Source organism: Nicotiana sylvestris, chromosome 11 (genome assembly GCF_000393655.2).
Source record: "Nicotiana sylvestris chromosome 11, ASM39365v2, whole genome shotgun sequence".
Lineage (NCBI taxonomy): Eukaryota > Viridiplantae > Streptophyta > Magnoliopsida > Solanales > Solanaceae > Nicotiana > Nicotiana sylvestris.
In genome coordinates, this window is record NC_091067.1 from 58668999 (window position 1) to 58688302 (window position 19304).

At 35.4% G+C, this 19304-nt stretch overlaps 1 protein-coding gene across 2 annotated transcripts in view; it reads left to right on the forward strand.

The window, feature by feature from the left end:
- Positions 1-9684: 9684 nt before the first annotated feature.
- Positions 9685-19304, forward strand: part of LOC104217271 (pre-mRNA-processing protein 40A) — a 28356-nt gene continuing 18736 nt past the window's right edge. The window contains exons 1-7 of one of the 2 annotated variants that reach the window (XM_009767465.2): positions 9685-9813; positions 10341-10403; positions 10927-10992; positions 11086-11406; positions 11541-11684; positions 17936-18000; positions 18204-18273. In XM_009767465.2, coding sequence (XP_009765767.1) covers positions 10371-10403; positions 10927-10992; positions 11086-11406; positions 11541-11684; positions 17936-18000; positions 18204-18273 — 699 coding nt within the window. In that variant the 5' untranslated portion in view covers positions 9685-9813; positions 10341-10370. The remainder of the gene's footprint in view (positions 9814-10340; positions 10404-10926; positions 10993-11085; positions 11407-11540; positions 11685-17935; positions 18001-18203; positions 18274-19304) is intronic. The other variant, XM_070162327.1, reaches the window with a different exon arrangement.

Genomic DNA, 19304 nt, shown 5'->3' on the forward strand with positions numbered 1-19304 from the left:
CGAGCCTATAAGGACGGCCCTTACTGTGATGAGACTGCCCTCCAGAAGAAACACGACTAAAACCACTTGAACCACGAGGCCTCATGGCCTCCCTCTCCTCACGCTCCTAACTACGAACCTGCTCAAGCCACAACAATATCAACCACCTCATTGAACCTAGCACATGATGCAATCTCCTAAGTCATAACAAAGTGCAGTCCATAGTTGAGGCCATTAATTAACCTCCTAATACTCTCTCTCTCTATGGGAAACAACTAGATTGTGTGACAAGCCAACTTTGAAAATCTCATCTCATGTTGGGTCACAGACATACCCTTATAGCATAACTACTCAAAGTGCCTACACAACTCCTCCCTACGGGTCTGAGAACGGAGAACTTGTGCCATGTAAGTGGTGTAGTGTCGACTGGCCTGCTCCGCTCATAAGCCTCCCACCATCTGAAGACTGCCCCTAATAGTTGAAAGTAGTAAATAAGACCCCACTAGTCTCTAGAATACCCACCGTGTGAAGAATTCGCTGGCACCTATCCAATAAGTCTTGAACATCCTCTCACTTAGCCCCACTAAATGATGGAGGCTTGAGCCTCCCAAACCTCTCTAGTCTTTTTTGTTCCTCGTCGCTCATAGGAGGACCCACCTAGGCCTAAGCAACTACAATCTGCTGGGCTGGTAGTACCCCCGATGTCTGAAGTCCCTGCACCACCTGCTTTGGAGTACGGGCAGCGGGAGTTTGAGCACCTCCCCCCGCTTGAGAAGTGGCTGGTGCGATCTGAATTGAAACCGCCTGGGCAAGGCTAGTTCATACAGTCAATATTTAGACTAAAGCTTTCTGAAGGCCTAGAATCATATTGGGCACAACTGGTGCCTGAGCTGGTTCCACCGGCTCAACCACATCTGGAACTTGCTCCTGAGTTGGAGAAACTGGTGGGTCTACAGGTGCTGCTCTAGCTGCTGTACGAGTTGTACCTCGGCCTCTAGAACTGGTGGGTCTACAGGTTCTTATGCTATCCAGCCTTTAAATGACTCCCACATGAATGGGAAAAAGGGACATCATATAGGTTGGCTATGAATCTAATACCGAGTTAATCAGAGTGATCCTTCCTCTTATTGACAAATATTAACATTTCCATCTTGAGAGTTTTTCCTCACATTTCTCCAGTACATTGTTCTATATTGCAGTAGATTTTGACTTGGCCCCCAGTGGCATACCAAGATAAGTGGTAGGGAGAGTCCCACTTCTCCCCCAAAATTAGTGCCAAATCCCCCATATTTGTTACTTTATTGATCGAGAAGAGATGACTCTTTCTCCAATTAATCTGCAGCCAAAAAATGCCTTAAAAAACCAGTATAATCCTCAAAACTCTTAGGGGTCGTTTGGTATGAGGTATAAGGGTAGTATAAAAATTTAATACCACCTTAATACTCTGTTTGGTTAGCAAACCAGGTATAAGTTATCCCGATGTTAATTTTAATACTGGAATAACTTATACCTTATAGAAGGTGGGGTAATTGCACCAGTATAACTTATACTTTCTTCTTAGAAATTATGCAATTGTCGTTCTTAATACAACATACCAAACAATGAATAAACAACAATCCCATCATAACTAATCCCAGCATAACTTATCCCAATATAACTTATACCGGCATAACTTATACTAGTATAAATCGTATTCCAACCAAATGACCCCTTAGTTGTTCCACTTCTGCATCATAGAACATCAAGGTGTCATCAGCATATTGAAGATGTGTAATCTCCTGGTTATTATATCCATTCATGGCTACCTCAAAGGCCTTTAATCCACCCATTGAGTTTGGATATTTTGATCATGTTGTTCAAACCTTCCAAGGCTATTATGAAAATAAAAGGTGACAAGGGATCACCCTGCTTGAGACCTCTTTGAGTAGGAAAGAATTCTTTTGGAGAACCATTAATAATGACTGAGAATTTGACAGTAGATATACAGAATTTCATCCACTTAATCCATTGCGCTCCAAATCCCATTTGTTGTAGCATGTTTAGTAAGAAATTCTAATTCACATGGTCAAATGCTTTCTCAATATCTAACTTGCAAAGGATACCATGCTTCTTCTGTTTTTGTCTTGAGTCTATTGCTTCATTGGCTATGAATATGGCATCCATTATTTGCCTTCCTTTTATGAATATCATTTGTTGAGAATCTATCAATTTTCCCATCACCTTTTTCCGCCTTTCAGTCAGGACTTTTGCAATAATCTTATAAATGCTCCATATTAGGCTTATAGGCCTGAAGTTCCTCAATTCCTTTACACCATTCTTCTTGAGGATCAAGGCAATATAGGTTGCACTGAAACTCTTTTCAAATAAACCATGGGAATGAAAATTGTGAAACACCAACATGATGTCATGTTTAAGCACCTCCCAACATTTAATAAAGAATCTCATTGTAAAGCCATCAGGTCCTAGTGCCTTGTCCATAACACACAATTTCAAACACCCAAAAACTTTTTGTTCATCGAACCTGTTTTGTAGTAAATTTTTATCTTGCTCAGCTATTATTGGACAGCTCCTAAAATTGGTTGCAGGTCTCTATTCTTCAATCTCAGTGTAGAGCTTTTGGTAGAGACTTACTATCTCATTTTTTATTCTTTGTGGATCTATGATTGATTCATCTTGGATCATTAAGTGGTCAATGTTTTTGCATCATTTGTGAGCATTGGCTGTCTTATGGAAGAATTTGTATTCCTATCTCCCTCTTTGAGCCAAATGGCCTTGGACCTTTGCCTCCATGCCACTTCTTCATTCTTCAAAAGTTCTTCATATTTCAACTGTAGTGATGTCTTCTCCACTATTTCCCCCCTCAATAAGGCTTCTGACTTCTAGTACTCTGTCCAGTACAATCAGTTGATTAAAAAGGTCTGATTTTTTAGCCTTCAAGTTGCCTTGGTTGCTTTTGCTCCATTCCCTTAGTTTACCTTCCAAGGCCTTCAATTTACAAGCTAGAATATAATCAGGTTTTCTCGCAAAGTCAAGTGATGTCTACCAACTCTTGATTCTGTCAACAAAGCCATCAGAGTTAAACCACCAATTGTCAAATTTGAAATATGACTTTGGTTGGTCCCAGTTTCCACATTGTAAAACAATAGGAACATGATCAGATGTCACTCTCTGAAGAACGAATTATTTGATGTTGCTAAAATAGTCGTCCCACTCTTCAGAGATCAAGATTATGTCAATTCTTGATGCAGTGATGTGAGCGTCCCCTTTGTACCAAGAATAAGTGCCTCCTTCTAGCCGAAGATCAATAAGACTCATGTCCTCTATGAAGTTTGAGAATTCCACCATAGCCGTGGACTTTCTCCTGCAGTTTCTTTTCTCTATAAGGAATCTAACAATGTTGAAATCCCCACAAATTACCCATGGACCCTCCATCAGATCCCTCACAGCACTAATTCCCCCCCCCCCACACCTCTTTTCTTTCGATATCATAATTAGGGGCATACAATCCTGTAATATGACATTCAAAGTTCTGTAACATGCTTTCAAATCTGCAAGTCAAAGTGTATAACCCAATATAAAGAATCTCCTATTTCCGTACCATTCTATCTCATATCATTATGATTTCACCTCTAGCATCACTGGGTTCTAGACAAGCATAGATTGCACATCTTCCTCCCCAAATATAATTAACAATATCTTCTACATCCCTTCAAGCTTTATTTCTTATAAACATATAATGTTTGCACCCCAATCGATGGTAAAATTCTTCACCAACCTCCTCTTATCTATTTTATTTAATCCCCTCACATTCCATGTGACTAATTTGAGCTTCATTGATCAATTAATATTAAAGCCCTTCCCTTGCTCCTATTTCCGTTGCTTTTGAATTTAAGATCGAAAGAGGCCAACTCTTTTAGTTCTTGTGACCCCTTGAACCTACTCTTCTTGATATTAACCTCTGCTTCCATCTTCCTTGCCTTTCTGCTACTATCAATCTGCATGAGAAGTTCAAGAGATTCTTCTTCATGGCCTTGGAAATAAACCCCAAACATTTTCCCTAATTTTATTTAATTTTGATGAACTCAAAGTGTCGCATCCATATCCTTATCAAGAAGAAAATTCTGTTGTTGTAAGGGTTCAGCATCCTCCACTACCCATTCATCAATTTCTGGACCTTCTTGTTGAGTGGTCACGACCTGGTTCTTCTCAATTGCACTATAATCACTACCAGAATATTCCCCGGTCTTGTCTATTGTCATGGAGTTTAGTTTTTTCTCTGCTTGAATGTCTTTCTTTTTACTATCAGTATCAATTGGCTGCTTCCCAGGTTCTGAAGTAGCTGTATTTTTCGTTTCTTCCTTTTCTGACTCTAATGTTAATAAATCAGAGTGATTCATTATGTATCTTTGTTGTTTCGGTTCAGATACGGCTTTTAAGTCTATAAAGAAAGGATCAAGTATTTCTTCTTTATTGGGCTTCTTGTATAAGTCATTAAAAATTATTTGGGCTGCAAAATCTGTCCCATAAGTGATCTTTACATAATCTGAAGCTTTGGGCCCAATATAGTGGCCCAAACTTGTGTTTAAATCTTCTGAAACCCCCATCTCCTTTGCATGTGCATCCCCCTTATTTTGTAAAATTGTGACAGTTGGCTCTTCACTTGAGAATCCCATGTACTCTTTGCCTATATCACGTGAAACTGGAGGGTTGAGTTGACCCATCTCTTTCACGTAGGTTGTTTTTGTCCATCAGTCCTTTGAAATCTTCGGACATCTAGATTCTTCGGCAAACTCCTTTAGCTCGGATGATCTCAGTTCAAATCGGGTCTTCCTTTCCACCCAAATTGGAATAAAAAACTTGATTCCATCTCTCTTAATAACAACCTCGCTAGGGCGGCACCGACCATCTCCTACTATTTGGATCCTAGCCCACTTGAGGTGGTTCTTTAGGCATGTCTCTTCTTCTGTAGAAATCCATCCATCGCATAAGTTTCCAACTTTACTTAATATCTTTTGCGACCATAGATGTAGTGGGATCCCTAATGCTCTAATTCAAGTAGTTTCCGCAAAATGGGAATTAGAGATGCAGCCTGCAAAATGGTTCCGCCAATCGAGAGTCTTCTTAAAGTTCTTCCATCTCCATTCTTTTTGAAGAACCTGTTCTGCCATATTCCTATTTGGAAATTCAAATAGAAACATGTTTCCAGCCATCTCGTACATGTTCACCCCAAAAGCAGCTTTCTAGGTAGCAGAGTCCATCTCCTGATGTCTGACAAGGATGGTCTCTCTGCTACTTCTTCCCCAAAATACCATGTTATGCATCTTTTGAGTAAACCAATATCCTACATTCCAGCTGGCTCAATGACAATGATATCTCCTTTGTTAGCAGTGATAACAACTTCTCAAAAAGTATTAGATTGTCACTTACTTTCTCGTACTACTTTAGCAAATGATAGTCCTCTTTAAAGGTTCTGGAAGGTTATGCATTGCTCAATTGAGTGGAGAACTTAATGAATCTTTCTATCTTTAAAGCTATATCTTTCCACCCCGCATTCAATGCTAGCTCAAGAGTTATAATAACTGATCCATCATTGCCCAACAGTGAGAGAATACTCATGTATCTTCCATAATTATTGAATTTTCTGGTGCAGACATATTCTGTTAGTTGCTCCTTGGTTTTTCATCTCCTAACAAAATTCCTTTGATCTTTCGAGGCCTCTTTGAGAATACTGCAAATCCATTGCATAGTCTTTTTACTCATTGTTGACCTTCTCATCATGTGACGACTTCTTTTCACCATAATCATACCATATATCTGTGTTGGAAGTCCATGTAGTGCTGTCAAAGAATTTGAAACCTGCATTGAAATAAATTATGTTTTCTTCCATGAGAATGTGACTGTAGATAAGATCTCAAACAAGAAAAATACTAATAATATTAATACTATAAACACTAACCACAGTGGTTGAAAACTGAGCTCCAAAACACTAAAAGAATTCCGATGGAAGGACACCGGAAGTGGTTGCTCTACAGTCCTAGGAACTAGGAAAGAGAGAAGACTCGGGGAAAGGCTTGATGACTTCTCTGTAATACTGAGCATCTGGTAAATTGACCAACATCCTATTCATGAAATGATGTGATCTAATGACATTATCAGAGTCTAACAATTTCCTAGCTGCAGTTCTAGAACCTAGGGTGAATTTTATTAGGTAGCAGTCATGCCCAAGATTAATGAGAGTGAGCGGTTCTTATGGTTTCCAAATGGCATGTAGTTTAATTTTTAGGTGGTTGTAAGAAACCGTTTGTCCAAGAGTTTGATAATAACTGCTTGGGACTAGGGGCGATATAAATAAGTTTTGTCCGTTTTGGAAATGGGAATAAAGTGAGGGTGGTTTAAAGGATTGTCGTTTTTATCATCAAGGCTTAGTTTATGGAAGAAGTCAGTTTCATAGTTGATTGAATCAGATGGACGAGGGAGAATTAATTTGGATCCATTACCTACTTGATCTGATATGTCGGAGTTGGTGTTGGCGTCCTTGGGTTTATTGGTAGTTCGTGTAAGAGATCTTGTTCTTGATCAGTGAGCTCAACATCCAAGGGGTGAAATTATTGATGATGGGTAATAGATCTAGGAAGTTGTGATTTGGAGGTATGTGTTGTGTATAGGATGAAACAATAGTAGGTATTTACTCTCTCTAAAAGTCAAAGAGAAGGTAGAGAAACATGAACACACTATGAAATATGAAATAAGAAAGAAGCGAATGAATCGAACATGGTTCGTTTTACACCAAAGTTTACTCAAGGTTCAGTATTTTCTTTAATTATAAATTAAATATTTTGATATACTAATTAATTTTCCACTCAATTATCAGTTCTCTTTTCATCCATTTTTTTATATGTAATATTTTTAAATTACACTTAATAATGAAAGGAATTACACATCAAACATATATAGTCTAATAATATTTATATGATTTTTGAAGTTTGATATTTATATCTTGTTTGGATGGTTTTTATCTATTTTATTATATCATATTGTTACTTTAAATACCATATTTGTTTTGATTTTTACTTAAATTTTATTGTATCATATCATACCTTACTTTTTTCTCTCATCTTGCTCTTTCTTATTATTAAATAAGTATATACTTTAAATATCATGTTTGTTTTTGATTTTTACTTAAATTTTATTGTATCATATCATACCTTACTTTTTTCTCTCATCTTACTCTTTCTTATTATTAAATAAGTATATACTTTAAATATCATGTTTGTTTTGATTTTTACTTAAATTTTATTGTATCATATCATACCTTACTTTTTTCTCTCATCTTGCTCTTTCTTATTATTAAATAAGTATATGTTTTATTCTTTATTATACTTTTTTACATAAAATTTTTCTTAGTAATGTTACAAACTTATTATTAAACAAATTTGTTAACTATACTTTAGTAATGTTTTATTCTTCATACTGTTCATCTATACTATATTAAAAGCACGAAGGCCCTAAGCGAAATATCGTTCGTCTTTTTCACCCTTTAAATGTAGAATTTATTCTGGACAAAATAGTCATTTGTTATTTTCCTAATAGTTAAGACTTTAAAATAAATCAAAATTTGGTATTTCCTTATTTAAACTAAAGTCTTATATTTAGGACTTTAAAATCGATTAGGAATTTAAAATCTATAAATCCTTTCCTTAATTAAGTAACAAAACTTTAAGAAAAAAAGTATGGAAATCCTCCACTTCTTGATTATGGAGAAAATTTAACTTTTCTGTATTTTCTTTAATTTAATAAAATCACACAAGTCTTTTAGAAAATTATTTTACAATAGAATATCATAGAAACTTGTATATACTGGTTTTACTCCTTATGCCTTTAAATTATGTTTTTTTGAATTTTTATATATGTTATGTATTTTGAACAAGCAAATCTAATTATTAAAATATTTGTAATCGATATCGTGATGTAGAAAAATTCAAGAAAAAACTGAGAAAAAAATTAAATGAAAGCTTGAGCGAAATGCTCTAGTCTTTAAATTTTATTTATGTACGTGGCAAGCATCAAGAGCTCTATTGAGTATTTCAAGCAAGCAAATTTTAATTGATTTTAAAGTCTTAAAAAGTACTATTTGAGATTATTACTAAACAATGTTAGATAATCTCTTCATTTGAATACTTACTAACGATTTGGAACGAAATCAAGTAAAATAATTTTTTAATAATTAGGACTTTGAAATCAACTGAATTTTAATTATTAATTTTTTCCTTATTATGTATCAAATAATAATATATAGAATTTTAAAATTAATTAATAGAAAATATGTTCTTATTTGAACTATGTCGCATAAATATAATATTTTTTTTCCATTGTGTTGACAATACTTTGACGAATCATACTCAAATTAAATATCAGACGAATATAATACTTGCATCTTTATATTTTATATCTTCTTTGTAGAAGTTTATGAATTTTCTTCCGCAACATAAAATATTTTAAAAGTTTTTGGGTACGAAAGTCAATAACAAATCAAAATTACAAATGTAGGTAAATACATTGGAAAACATTTTCAATGACACAAGAAGATTTGAATCAACTTGAATGAGCACGTGGTTAAATTCTTCGTCTCTAAATAATAGTATCACTGTATGTACACCAGTGAGTAGAATTGCTAAAGTAGACATTTTCATCGATCAATACTTCTCAAATCGGTTATATTTTCTTCATCAAATGACTAATTTCTCTTGGATTATTTAACTGAAAATAATCAAATTCTTAATTATTTTAAACTTTTTCATTAATATTAGAAAGGAACATGAAAGGAATTATAGTTATGTTATATGGTTTAAATAAAAAACAGATTTATATAAATTGAATAGTTTTTTTATCTAAAATTTTAAATAGTAGGACTTTTAAATGAACAATATTTTATTTATTAGATCTTTCCTTACTTGAACTACGTACAAATCCTACTATTGAAAACTTTAAATTACCTTACATTTTACCTTATTTAATTATTTTCTTTGATTATGATATAAATATAAACTTAGTGACAAGTATGAATCGTAATAGTAAGATTGTTCTTGTGACAGAGCCATCAAAATGATAAGAGAGGCCATATATCAACATCATTCGTAAATTAAGTGTGATAATACATTGAAGTAGAGTTTACTACTATTAAGAATGATTAATAAACTGAAAAAGCAAGCATTAAAGTCCAAACTTGTATGAATTTTTTAAAGTTAACTAATACAAATAGAAATTTTAAATACAAATCCTTGAATAATAATACTGCATAGATGAATGATTGGAATAGACTTTCAATTTTAATTCCAAGTGGTTCTCTTGGAATAAATAAAATGTTCCTTCAAATAATAAATGAGTAAATAATTGAGTTAAGTCTATGAGGACTTGTGTGGAACATGTTTCTTCCGTTATTGAGTTAGCAAAATAGAATTAACATTCATCATTTTTAGGAATTTACACTATTTTCTTTAAATGCCATTTTGTAACTCAAAACACAATTCCTAATAATATTTATGTGGGTTTTTAAAATCTTTCACTGAGCGTCACAAGTGCGCGTACTACAAGACGAGTTACTGAAATATATGAAGTGTACCTAGTTAAATCAACGGAAGAGAAAAAGAAAATAAGAAAGGAGAAAAAGAATAAGTACTTGGGGGCTGGGGCCTCCTTTCTTGTACGCACTGGGTCCGAGCCACGCCGGTGTTATCGATTCGAACACGACTCATTCGCTCGCTAGGGTTTATATTCGGTTTTTGCAGTCTCACTCTTCAATCTCTCTTTTCTCAGCTTTACTGAATCTTCTTTCAGGTAAATTCTTTATATCCATCTCCTATCCCTGCGCCAACTTATATTGTCAGTTTTTTTCACATTCCCTCCATAGTTGGTTACCAATTTGTTGATTTTGCAAATTTTGTTCCTTTTTTTCCCTTTACAATGGTTTTATGATCACCGTCGATTCACTTTGGTGCATTTTTGTTGTATCTGAATTGACGAGTTATATAAATTTTGTTTTTGACCTCTGTTTTTACAAGCGTATTTTATAAACTTTTTGTATAAAAAACAAATGCAAGAATGTCCACTATTGATTCCCGTGGGGGGGGGGGTGAGTTGCCGTGTTGGTATAGTGTGATGTAGAAACCATATCGAATGAAGAAAAAGAGTTATAGTATGTTACTTTTTGAATATGTAAATTTTATTTTAAAAAATTTGAGAGGAATGTCCAAGCTTACTCCTAAAATGAGATGATTTAACCCTTAATACTCTGAATCGTGTCCTTTTAGGTCGGAGGGAGGGTTGATATTTGCTTTTGCTAATCATGTATTTGTAATGTGCAGTTTTCTGTGGATAGTTATATATGTGCAGACATGGCCAGTAATCCTCCGCCATCTGGTCCACAGGTAATTTGTCTAGGTGTATTGTCTTTGTTGTTGAAATATATAGTATGCAACTTATTTTGCTAAAAAGAGTACGGATTGCTGCTCATCATCTGGAAGGGAACTTTAATTTAGTGTTGCTGGCAAAACGAGTTACTTAAAGAACATGCCTAACAAAAAGCATGAGAATAGAATAATGAGAAGAATGTGGTTGATTCTGCTAAAAGACGATTAAAGAAATGAAAGTGGAATATACATATTTTTAACTTGAACATATTCAGCGGAATGTTGCAGAGGTGTGTCCTCAATTGTAAGCTTGAGAACAATTTTTGCCTGCTAAATTGTGGCTCACTAATTTTAAGTCTTATATTACCGTTTTAAGGTTATCTGGAATCCTGTGTTTACTGTAACACTTTTAGATGGTTGACATACCACTAAATGCATATCATTCCTAACTTTTGTGATTAACATGCTAGTCATACAGCTAAATGTTTATCATTTTTATTTGGAGGTCTTAATCTTCAAATCTTGGTATTTCATTTTACAGCCTCTTTGGCCTCCTTCAGTTGGATCCACACCACCTCAAGGTTTTGGTTCATCATTTCCCATGCAAGTATGCTATTGAACTTGCTTTGTGCAAATATTTTATCTGTTTCCTTGCAAGACTGTTATCCTAAGTGCATCACGAGTGTGTCTGATATCACAGTTTCGACCTGCTGTATCAACACAGCAAGGCCAGCCCTTTGCTTCATCAATTTCAGCCTCTCCACAGTATCGCCCTGTTGGACAAACATCAAATGCTGGAATGCCTCCTGGTCATCATAGTCAAATACCCCAGTTTTCTCAACCAATGCAACAGTTTCCCCCGAGGCCCAATCAGCCTGGCCATGGTATACTTTTATCTCAGGCAATTCAGATGCCATTTATCCAATCAAGTATGCCACAACCTCAACAAGTCATTCCGCCTTTGAATAGTCACATGCCTGGTGTTAGTGGTGCTGGAAATCCATTTTCATCATCATATACGGTAAGAAATAGCACAAGGTTCCTTGAACTTTTGGCTTGGCCTACTTTTGGCTTCTTTATATTGTTGGTGATCATTTTTAGTTTGCACCACCTCCTTTTGCCCATGCACTAAGTGGCCTGAACATGCCCTCTCAGGTTCAATCGTCATCCCAAATGCATGTTCCTTCTTTCCCTTCGGGGGGGCAACCTTGGCTGTCATCTGGAAGTCAAAACACACCAGTGACTGCCCCTACTTTACTGACCAATCAGCAATTGTCAGCTATAGCTCCATCCGTTCCGGTATGCTTGTTTCCCGTAGCGATTTGACTTTTTTTTCAACATTACTCAAGTAAGAAAAAGAATTGGGGCCTCTGAATTACCATATTTTTGCAAAATGTTGCTGTTTGTCTGATCTTTTCTTTGAAGTCAGCATAGGGTCTTGGCTATGTTTGTATGCTCGTTTATGATATGTCATCTATATATTAGTATATCTTGTATATATTTGCAGCAAAAAAAGGTGTTACCAGTTTGTGGAATCGATTGATTTACGTGGAAAATGTTTATGCAGTATCTTCATGCATGTTAAATGGTCGTATCATCTTTTTTCAAGAACAGTCTTGAACTTGTAGCCAAATCATCCAAAAATGCGTCTGCTAATGTTTTCCCCCCTGTTAAACTTGCAATGGAGGAGTCTTCATCTGCAATCTGATGGACACCTATTATCATTGATAACTTCTTTTAATAAGTCCTATTATCATCGATCATACTGTTATTAGTATCACTGCTCAGTGATGTGTCAATTGCTGAATCTGAATAAGATGAGATCTTTGTGCATTCCTCTAGTGGTTACTGGATAGGAGATTTCAAAGTATGATTTCCTATTCGAAGTCAAGACTTAATACCTCAGAGGAAGGATAACTAAGCAACTATGCTATTATTGGCAGCCTAAACTAAAAACTACTGCTGGATAACTGACTTTAGAGTTCCATTATGATCATAACTCATTTTTTGGGGAATTTTATTGACCTAGTATATAGCATGAGGAATCTTGTTAGAGTCGTATTTAAGAATAGAAGAGTAAAATACCTAACTGGACAGTATTCTAGAGCAGATGCTTAGCAGGTGACAAGCATAAGTAAATAAGTTTCTTTAGTTACTTATTTTTAGTGGTAAAGATGTTTTTGTTCTTCCGTTCTCCACCCTATAGCTTTCAAGATTAAGTTATTGAAATAGGTGAGAGGTGCAAGTATGTGAAGTATGAAGTATCGTACTAAAGAATAATAAGAGATTTCTAATAGATAAATTAAGCACATTGTTGCAAAACAACCTTGAATGACAAGGATGAGTTTTTTTCTTGAAGAAAGCTTCATGCGCAATTGCATGTTATCAATCCGAATGAAGCATAGCAGATGCTATCACTGTTTTTTTTCCGTGTCCCATCTATTTGTATGTGGTTTGTATTGTCCTCATCTTTAGTAGGACTGAACTAATTCAGGCTGACATTGGTGGGAAGGCCATTGTTTATAATAAGAGGATTGCACCACTTATGAAACAAATCTGACAAAAGTTGCCAAAAGGAGCAGAAATAATAGTTTCCAAAAATCCGTTTCTATGTCTAGTACATGATCGACTTGGTTGGCAATTATCAATTAAATGGATGCAAACCTTCCGACTAGGGCTCAGATTCCAATAGAGAAAAACATTAGGCTGGCCTTGATACCGTCGTATTTTTTCTTATGTGTATAAGCCTTGGTGAGGACAGAGTTACTTAGTACTTACACGGTATGCAGGAGGTAGTTGATACCTAGTGGAATAATTGTAGCGTTTTCAATTTGGCTTGGATACCACCATATTTAACAAAAACAAGTATATAACATGCTTGATACTAATGCTTATCTGAAAAATTTCTGGTATTGTGGGATATTACATGTATAATCATATGAAGACATGTAAACTAAATCACAACTATGAAAAAATAAAAAGCCCATGTTGTTACTGAATCATAATCAGTGAGTTTTGTGGCCGTGAAAATAATATGCTTCCAAAATTTAGCTTTGAGTATTTATCCCATTGGAAACAACCTCTTTACATTCACGATAGGGTAAGGTCTGCGTACTTACTACCCTCCCCACACCCCACTTGTGAGATTATATCGAGTTTTTGTTGTTATAATATTTATCCCATATTTTGTATTTTCTCATATGGACTTGTGACCCCTTCCTCAAAATAAGAGCATCAGTGGTGAAGGCTTGTAGCAACATCTGAATCACTCATTTCCCCTTCCCACCTTTTCACCTTAAACTTACCTTTTCTATTTGTGTTGGCCATGGCCATCTACGATGTTGTTTCTAAATTTTTTGGTTAGATAATGGTATTTGTTAAAGCTAGCAAAAGTACATAAATGGGTATTATATCGTCGACAAAATAACATTCAACTAATAGTTTATGTGGAAAGTAAAGGCACGAGAAAGTATTATTAAGATGCGTAACGCTTTTGTATTATATCGAGCCCTATTTATACCTATATTTTATATCGTACATAATACATCTTTTCCAATGTGGACATTAAGGCCTCATTTGTTTGCACTTAATGGAGGTCTAGATCTTAATTATTCATATCTTAGACATTAAGTGCGTTTATTTTTAAAGTCTGAATCTTAATCATTTAGATCTTACTCATTAAGTGTGTTTTTTTTATTTCACAACCACTTAATGAGTCTGAATAGGTTTGTATGCTTAAGATCTATAGCAAAGACTTAATTTCATTAAGATGCTATCATCCACATTCATTACTAACTGCCGGCATCGCCTACCATTATCAACTACTGCCATTGCCACCATCCTCAATCATAGCCGCCACCACTACCACCCCCCACCACCATCATCTTTAACCATAACCACACACTCATCCATCTCAACTATGACCACTAACCACCCCATCACCATCAATAACTATAGCCGGCACTGCCCACTATTATAAACTACCACTACGCACCATCACATTCCTCACAACCAGAACCACCACCATCACCCACAATTATTGACTATCAACACCCACCACCACCATTATCAACCATTCGCTACCAATCACCACGAGCTACTGCCCAGAACCACCACTATCAACCAAAATCACCACCAACTGACTCTAGTCGGCACTCACAAGCACCTCTATAAGCCATTACCACCACCAACTACCATATATATATATTTTTATTTTTTTTTATTTTTTTTATTTTGATAAGCCATCACCACCACCAACTACCATATATATATATATATTTTATTTTGATAAGGTAAATTATATTAATCAAAAGGGAGAGAACTTCCGTATACAAGAAGTATACCAAAAAGTAGAGAATTTACATTAGAACATGATTCTCTACAAAAGACGCCCAATCTTCAATACAAATAGGGGCTATATGAGTGCACCAAAAAGCGATCAAAGATAAAAGACTATTCTTAAGATGTGAAAAAGGAGACTCAATCCCCTCAAAAGCTCTCCTATTTCTCTTCCCCCAAACTATCCACATGATAGCTAACAGGGCGAACTTCCACTCCTTTTACTTTCTTCTTCTACGAAAACCGGCCCAACTATATAGCATTTCTTTTACAGTGCTTGGCATCACCCATTGAACACCAAAAAGGTTCAGGATCACCCTCCACAACGCCGAGGACACAGAGCAATGCAACAAAAGATGATCAACTTCTTCCCCTGAGCTTTTACACATATAACACCAACTAAAAAGTGTAATTCCCCTTTTTCGCAGATTCTTAGCAGTCAAAATCACTCCTCTCGCCGCTAGCCATGCAAAAAAGCACACCTTCGTGGGCGCCTTAGGAATCCAGATCGAGTAGTATGGAAAAGTGGTCTCCTCTCACCAACATACTCTGGTAAAAGGACTTTATGGTGAACATATATATATAGATTATTAGAATAGTAGATTAATTAGTATTTTATTTGAATTTATGTTTATTAATTTTTAATGCTTTCCTGAGCCGAGAGTCTATTGGAAACAATCTATCTATCCTCACAAAGTAGGGGTGTAAGGTCTGCGTACACACAACCATCCCTAGACCCCACGATGTGGGATAATACTGGGTATGTTGTTGTTGTTATGTTTATTAATTTTTAAATAAAGATAAATTTTATATATTCAGATGTTTAAAAAAAGCAGTCTTAATCATTTATTATTCAGATCTTAAAACACATCTTAATATGTGTATTCAGATTAAGATGTCTTAATCTTAATACACATCTTGATATTCAAATATGTATTCAGATTCAGACGTCTTAATCTTTAAAAAAGACAAATGAAGCCTAAGTCTTCTATATAGACATTAACTAACTAATACTTCCCCTCAAGCTGGTGCATATAAGTCATATGTACCGAGCTGTTACAAATGCAACTAAATGCAACTGATACAAGGACTGGCGAGGAACTTGATGTAAATATTTTCAAGCTGATTATTTGACTTAACAAATTTTATAACAATATCTCCTGAGAGTATCTTTTTTCTGATAAAGTGACATTCCATCTCACTGTGCTTAGTCCTCTCATATCATACCAGATTTGACGCAATTTGAAGGGCCGCTTGATGATCACACATAAGTTCTATCTAATTGATTTCTCCAAAGTTTAATTCTTTGAACCATTGTTTGATACAAACTAGCTCAGAAGTTGCTATAGCCATTGCTCGATAATCTTCTTCTGCATTAGAGTGAGCAATCTTCCAACCCATCAAATTACCTCCTACTAAAACACAACATCTAGAAGCAGAACATCTATTAGAAGGTGATTCCCCCAATCAACATCCATATATTCAATGATCTGCTCATAGCTTGATGCTCGAAGAGTAGTTCTTTGCCTGGAGCTGATTTTAATTCAAAAAATTGCATCTCAATGACTATTTCAGGGAGAACCCATAAATTGAATTATAACATTCGTAGGAAAATAAATGTCAGGTCTAGTCATTGTAAGGTAATTCGACTTAGCAATCAACCCCTTATATCTTGTAGGATCACTAGGGGGTCATTTGGTTTAGAGATAAGTTATGCAGGGATTAGTTATGCAATTATTGGTTATGCAGGGATTTGTTATGTAGGGATTTGTTATGTAGGTATTTGTTATGCAGGGATTATTTCTTTATCAATGTTTGGTTGTATTAAAAAAATAGTACACATCATATAAGTTAAAATATAGTAATTTTTTGTTTAAAAAATATGTTACTATTATACCCTTGACCATCTTTAGCTTTGTATAATTTCTTTGCAAAGCTTTATCTATTCTTTTGTTTTTGGAAAAAACTTTTAAGTTATACTCACTTAAATTATTTTTGGGGGAATCAACAAGAAAAAAAAAACATTAAGCAAGCAAGCAGATAAACAACAACAACATACCCAGTATTATATCACACTGTGGGGTCTGGGCCCTCTGGGGAGGGTAGTGTGTACACAGATCTTACCCCTACCTTGTGAGGATAGAGAGGTTGTTTCCAATAGACCCCCCCGCTCAGGAAAACAAGCAGATAAACCAAGATGGAAAATTTTGGGTGCGGAAAAGGTTAAAATGTTCGAGCATCCCAAATACACAATTAGTCGAAAATGCTGAACCTAGAAAGAAGCATATATTTGTTATATTCCTTACTAATAAACTATTGTGTCTAGAGTTCAGACAAAATAAGGAGTCCATTAGATTCATGACGAAAGAACGTATATCTGGAAGACAATGGGCATAAATAATTGACAATCCAGCAGCTAAAATTGGCTTAAAAATTTAGATAACCACGAAATCAGATCAACAAATCCTACACCTGCCAAAATTGTAAATTTACGAAAAGATATTGTGACAATAAGATTGGCACTATTTTCTTATTAGTCCGTTCCAAAAAAGATTGGCACTATTTTCTTATTAGTCCGTTACAAAAAGATTGCCACATTCTTATATTTCCTTAATTGGAAGCATTTATACCGTACAAATGCTATGACTTGTTTAAGACCACAAGTTTAAAATTTTTTACAACCACACAAATGTTATGGCATGTTTAAGGTCATAAGTTTCAAAAGTCTTTTTTCTTTATTAAACTTTGTGCCTAGTTATAAACTAGGACAAACAAATTGAAACGGAGGGAGTAGTAGAAAACGAAGAACAGTAGAAAAAGGGTCCAATAGCAGCATAAGCATAAAAGACTTTCAGAATTTTCTTTTACTGCTTTGTGTGGAGGTAAAAAAGGTCTTGTCATTTTGGTCTACTCAAACATGGAGAGCATTTCTGTATCTTGGATATTGAGCAATGTAATGGTTGTTGGATGTATCGTTTCATCTTATTATCTCAAATAACATAGTTTGCCATGAAAAAAGACTGTGCAAGGTTTTCTAATGCATTGCGAAGTTTGTTGTACCTTGTAATTGCAAATGGAGTTTCAATACCATAACTGGAAGTTGAACTATTCTCTTTCTAAGCACTTAACTTTGACCCTCTCTGTGGCTGACATCCGTACTGGTGGCTTGATTCTTCCTGTGGTTATTACCTTACCGATTGCACTGTGATTAGGCGGGCACAGCTTCACCACAGAATGCGTCTGACTGGCAAGAGTATGAAGCTGCTGATGGGAGACGGTGAGTTGGATTTTTGGCATTCTTTTTTTAGGACTTTGCCGTTCGTCAATTAAATCATTTTACTTGACCATCTCTCAGAAGTCAAATTGTGCTGCTTGCAGTGCTAAGATATAGCTCTTCGAACGTTCCATTTCTTCCCGGCTTATTTAGTTTGGGATTGAGGTGTATAGTTGACTGATTGATTAATTTGTTGGCTTATTTAGATATTACTACAATAAAATTACAAAGCAATCCAGCTGGGAGAAGCCTTTGGAGCTGATGACACCTTTAGAGGTTAGTCGTACTCTTAATTGCTGTTTCTTTGATTATTGAAGTCTTACGCACTGTTCATTAGAGTGCGCTTTTCATTTGCTTCTCAAAATCTGCAATATTGTTTCCTTTTTGTGGATGTTAACAACTGCTGTAGAAGTTAACTAGTTCAAAATCGTTTTATGTGTATTCTACTTTTCCTTGCATGTTCTTCCACTGGTTTGTAGATGTCATGGCAAGTCATGGGCATATAAACAACTGCGATTAGTGCTCAAAGTGAAGGTGCTTTCACTTTCTCAAGGCAGACAACAATTTGTTAGTCCATCTTATGTTGCAATTTATTAACTTGATATTATGTGGAATGGGCCATACATGGTTGGTTGTTATAAATTTCCTGTCAAAACTGAAGCTCCATTTCTCTGTATTCACTGAGGAGGAAATTCTCCGACTTTTATCTCATCTTATTGACATTCATTGATGTTTATTGAGGAATTTCACAGCATTGCACTTTTATCTTATTGTGTAATCTTTTTGAAGGAGAAGTTTGTTTTCCCCTCCTGTTCTTAGTAGCTTCTCCTAGTTTCTGTTGTCATAGACTGGATTTATCTATTTTTGTTTGGATAATTTAATTTGTGAAGAGGAGCACAGCAGATGAGCCTCAAGTAATAACCAGAATGCTTCTGCCCTTTGTGGCAAGTGAAATACCAATTTGTGAAATGTGACTTAGCTTAACAACTGTTGACCCCTGTAAAAGGACCAGGCTCCGAAATGAAAAGGTTTGGTTCGAGATATCACTCTGCTGCAGAGATAAGGCAGCTATCTCTATGAAAGAACTTAAGCATCCAACCCAAAACCTTAAAACAGAGGCTGGACCAACCTAAGAGCTTTATAAAATCCTTTGGAAGCCCTCATGCATATCATGTGAGACAACTATTTAATCGACTCTCCCGCATGGTTACACGATTTTGGGTTTCTCATGTGAACTTCAACGTAAACTTACCAGTGTGATAATGATGTTACCAAATGTTGGCTCTGATACCATGTTGAATTATGTA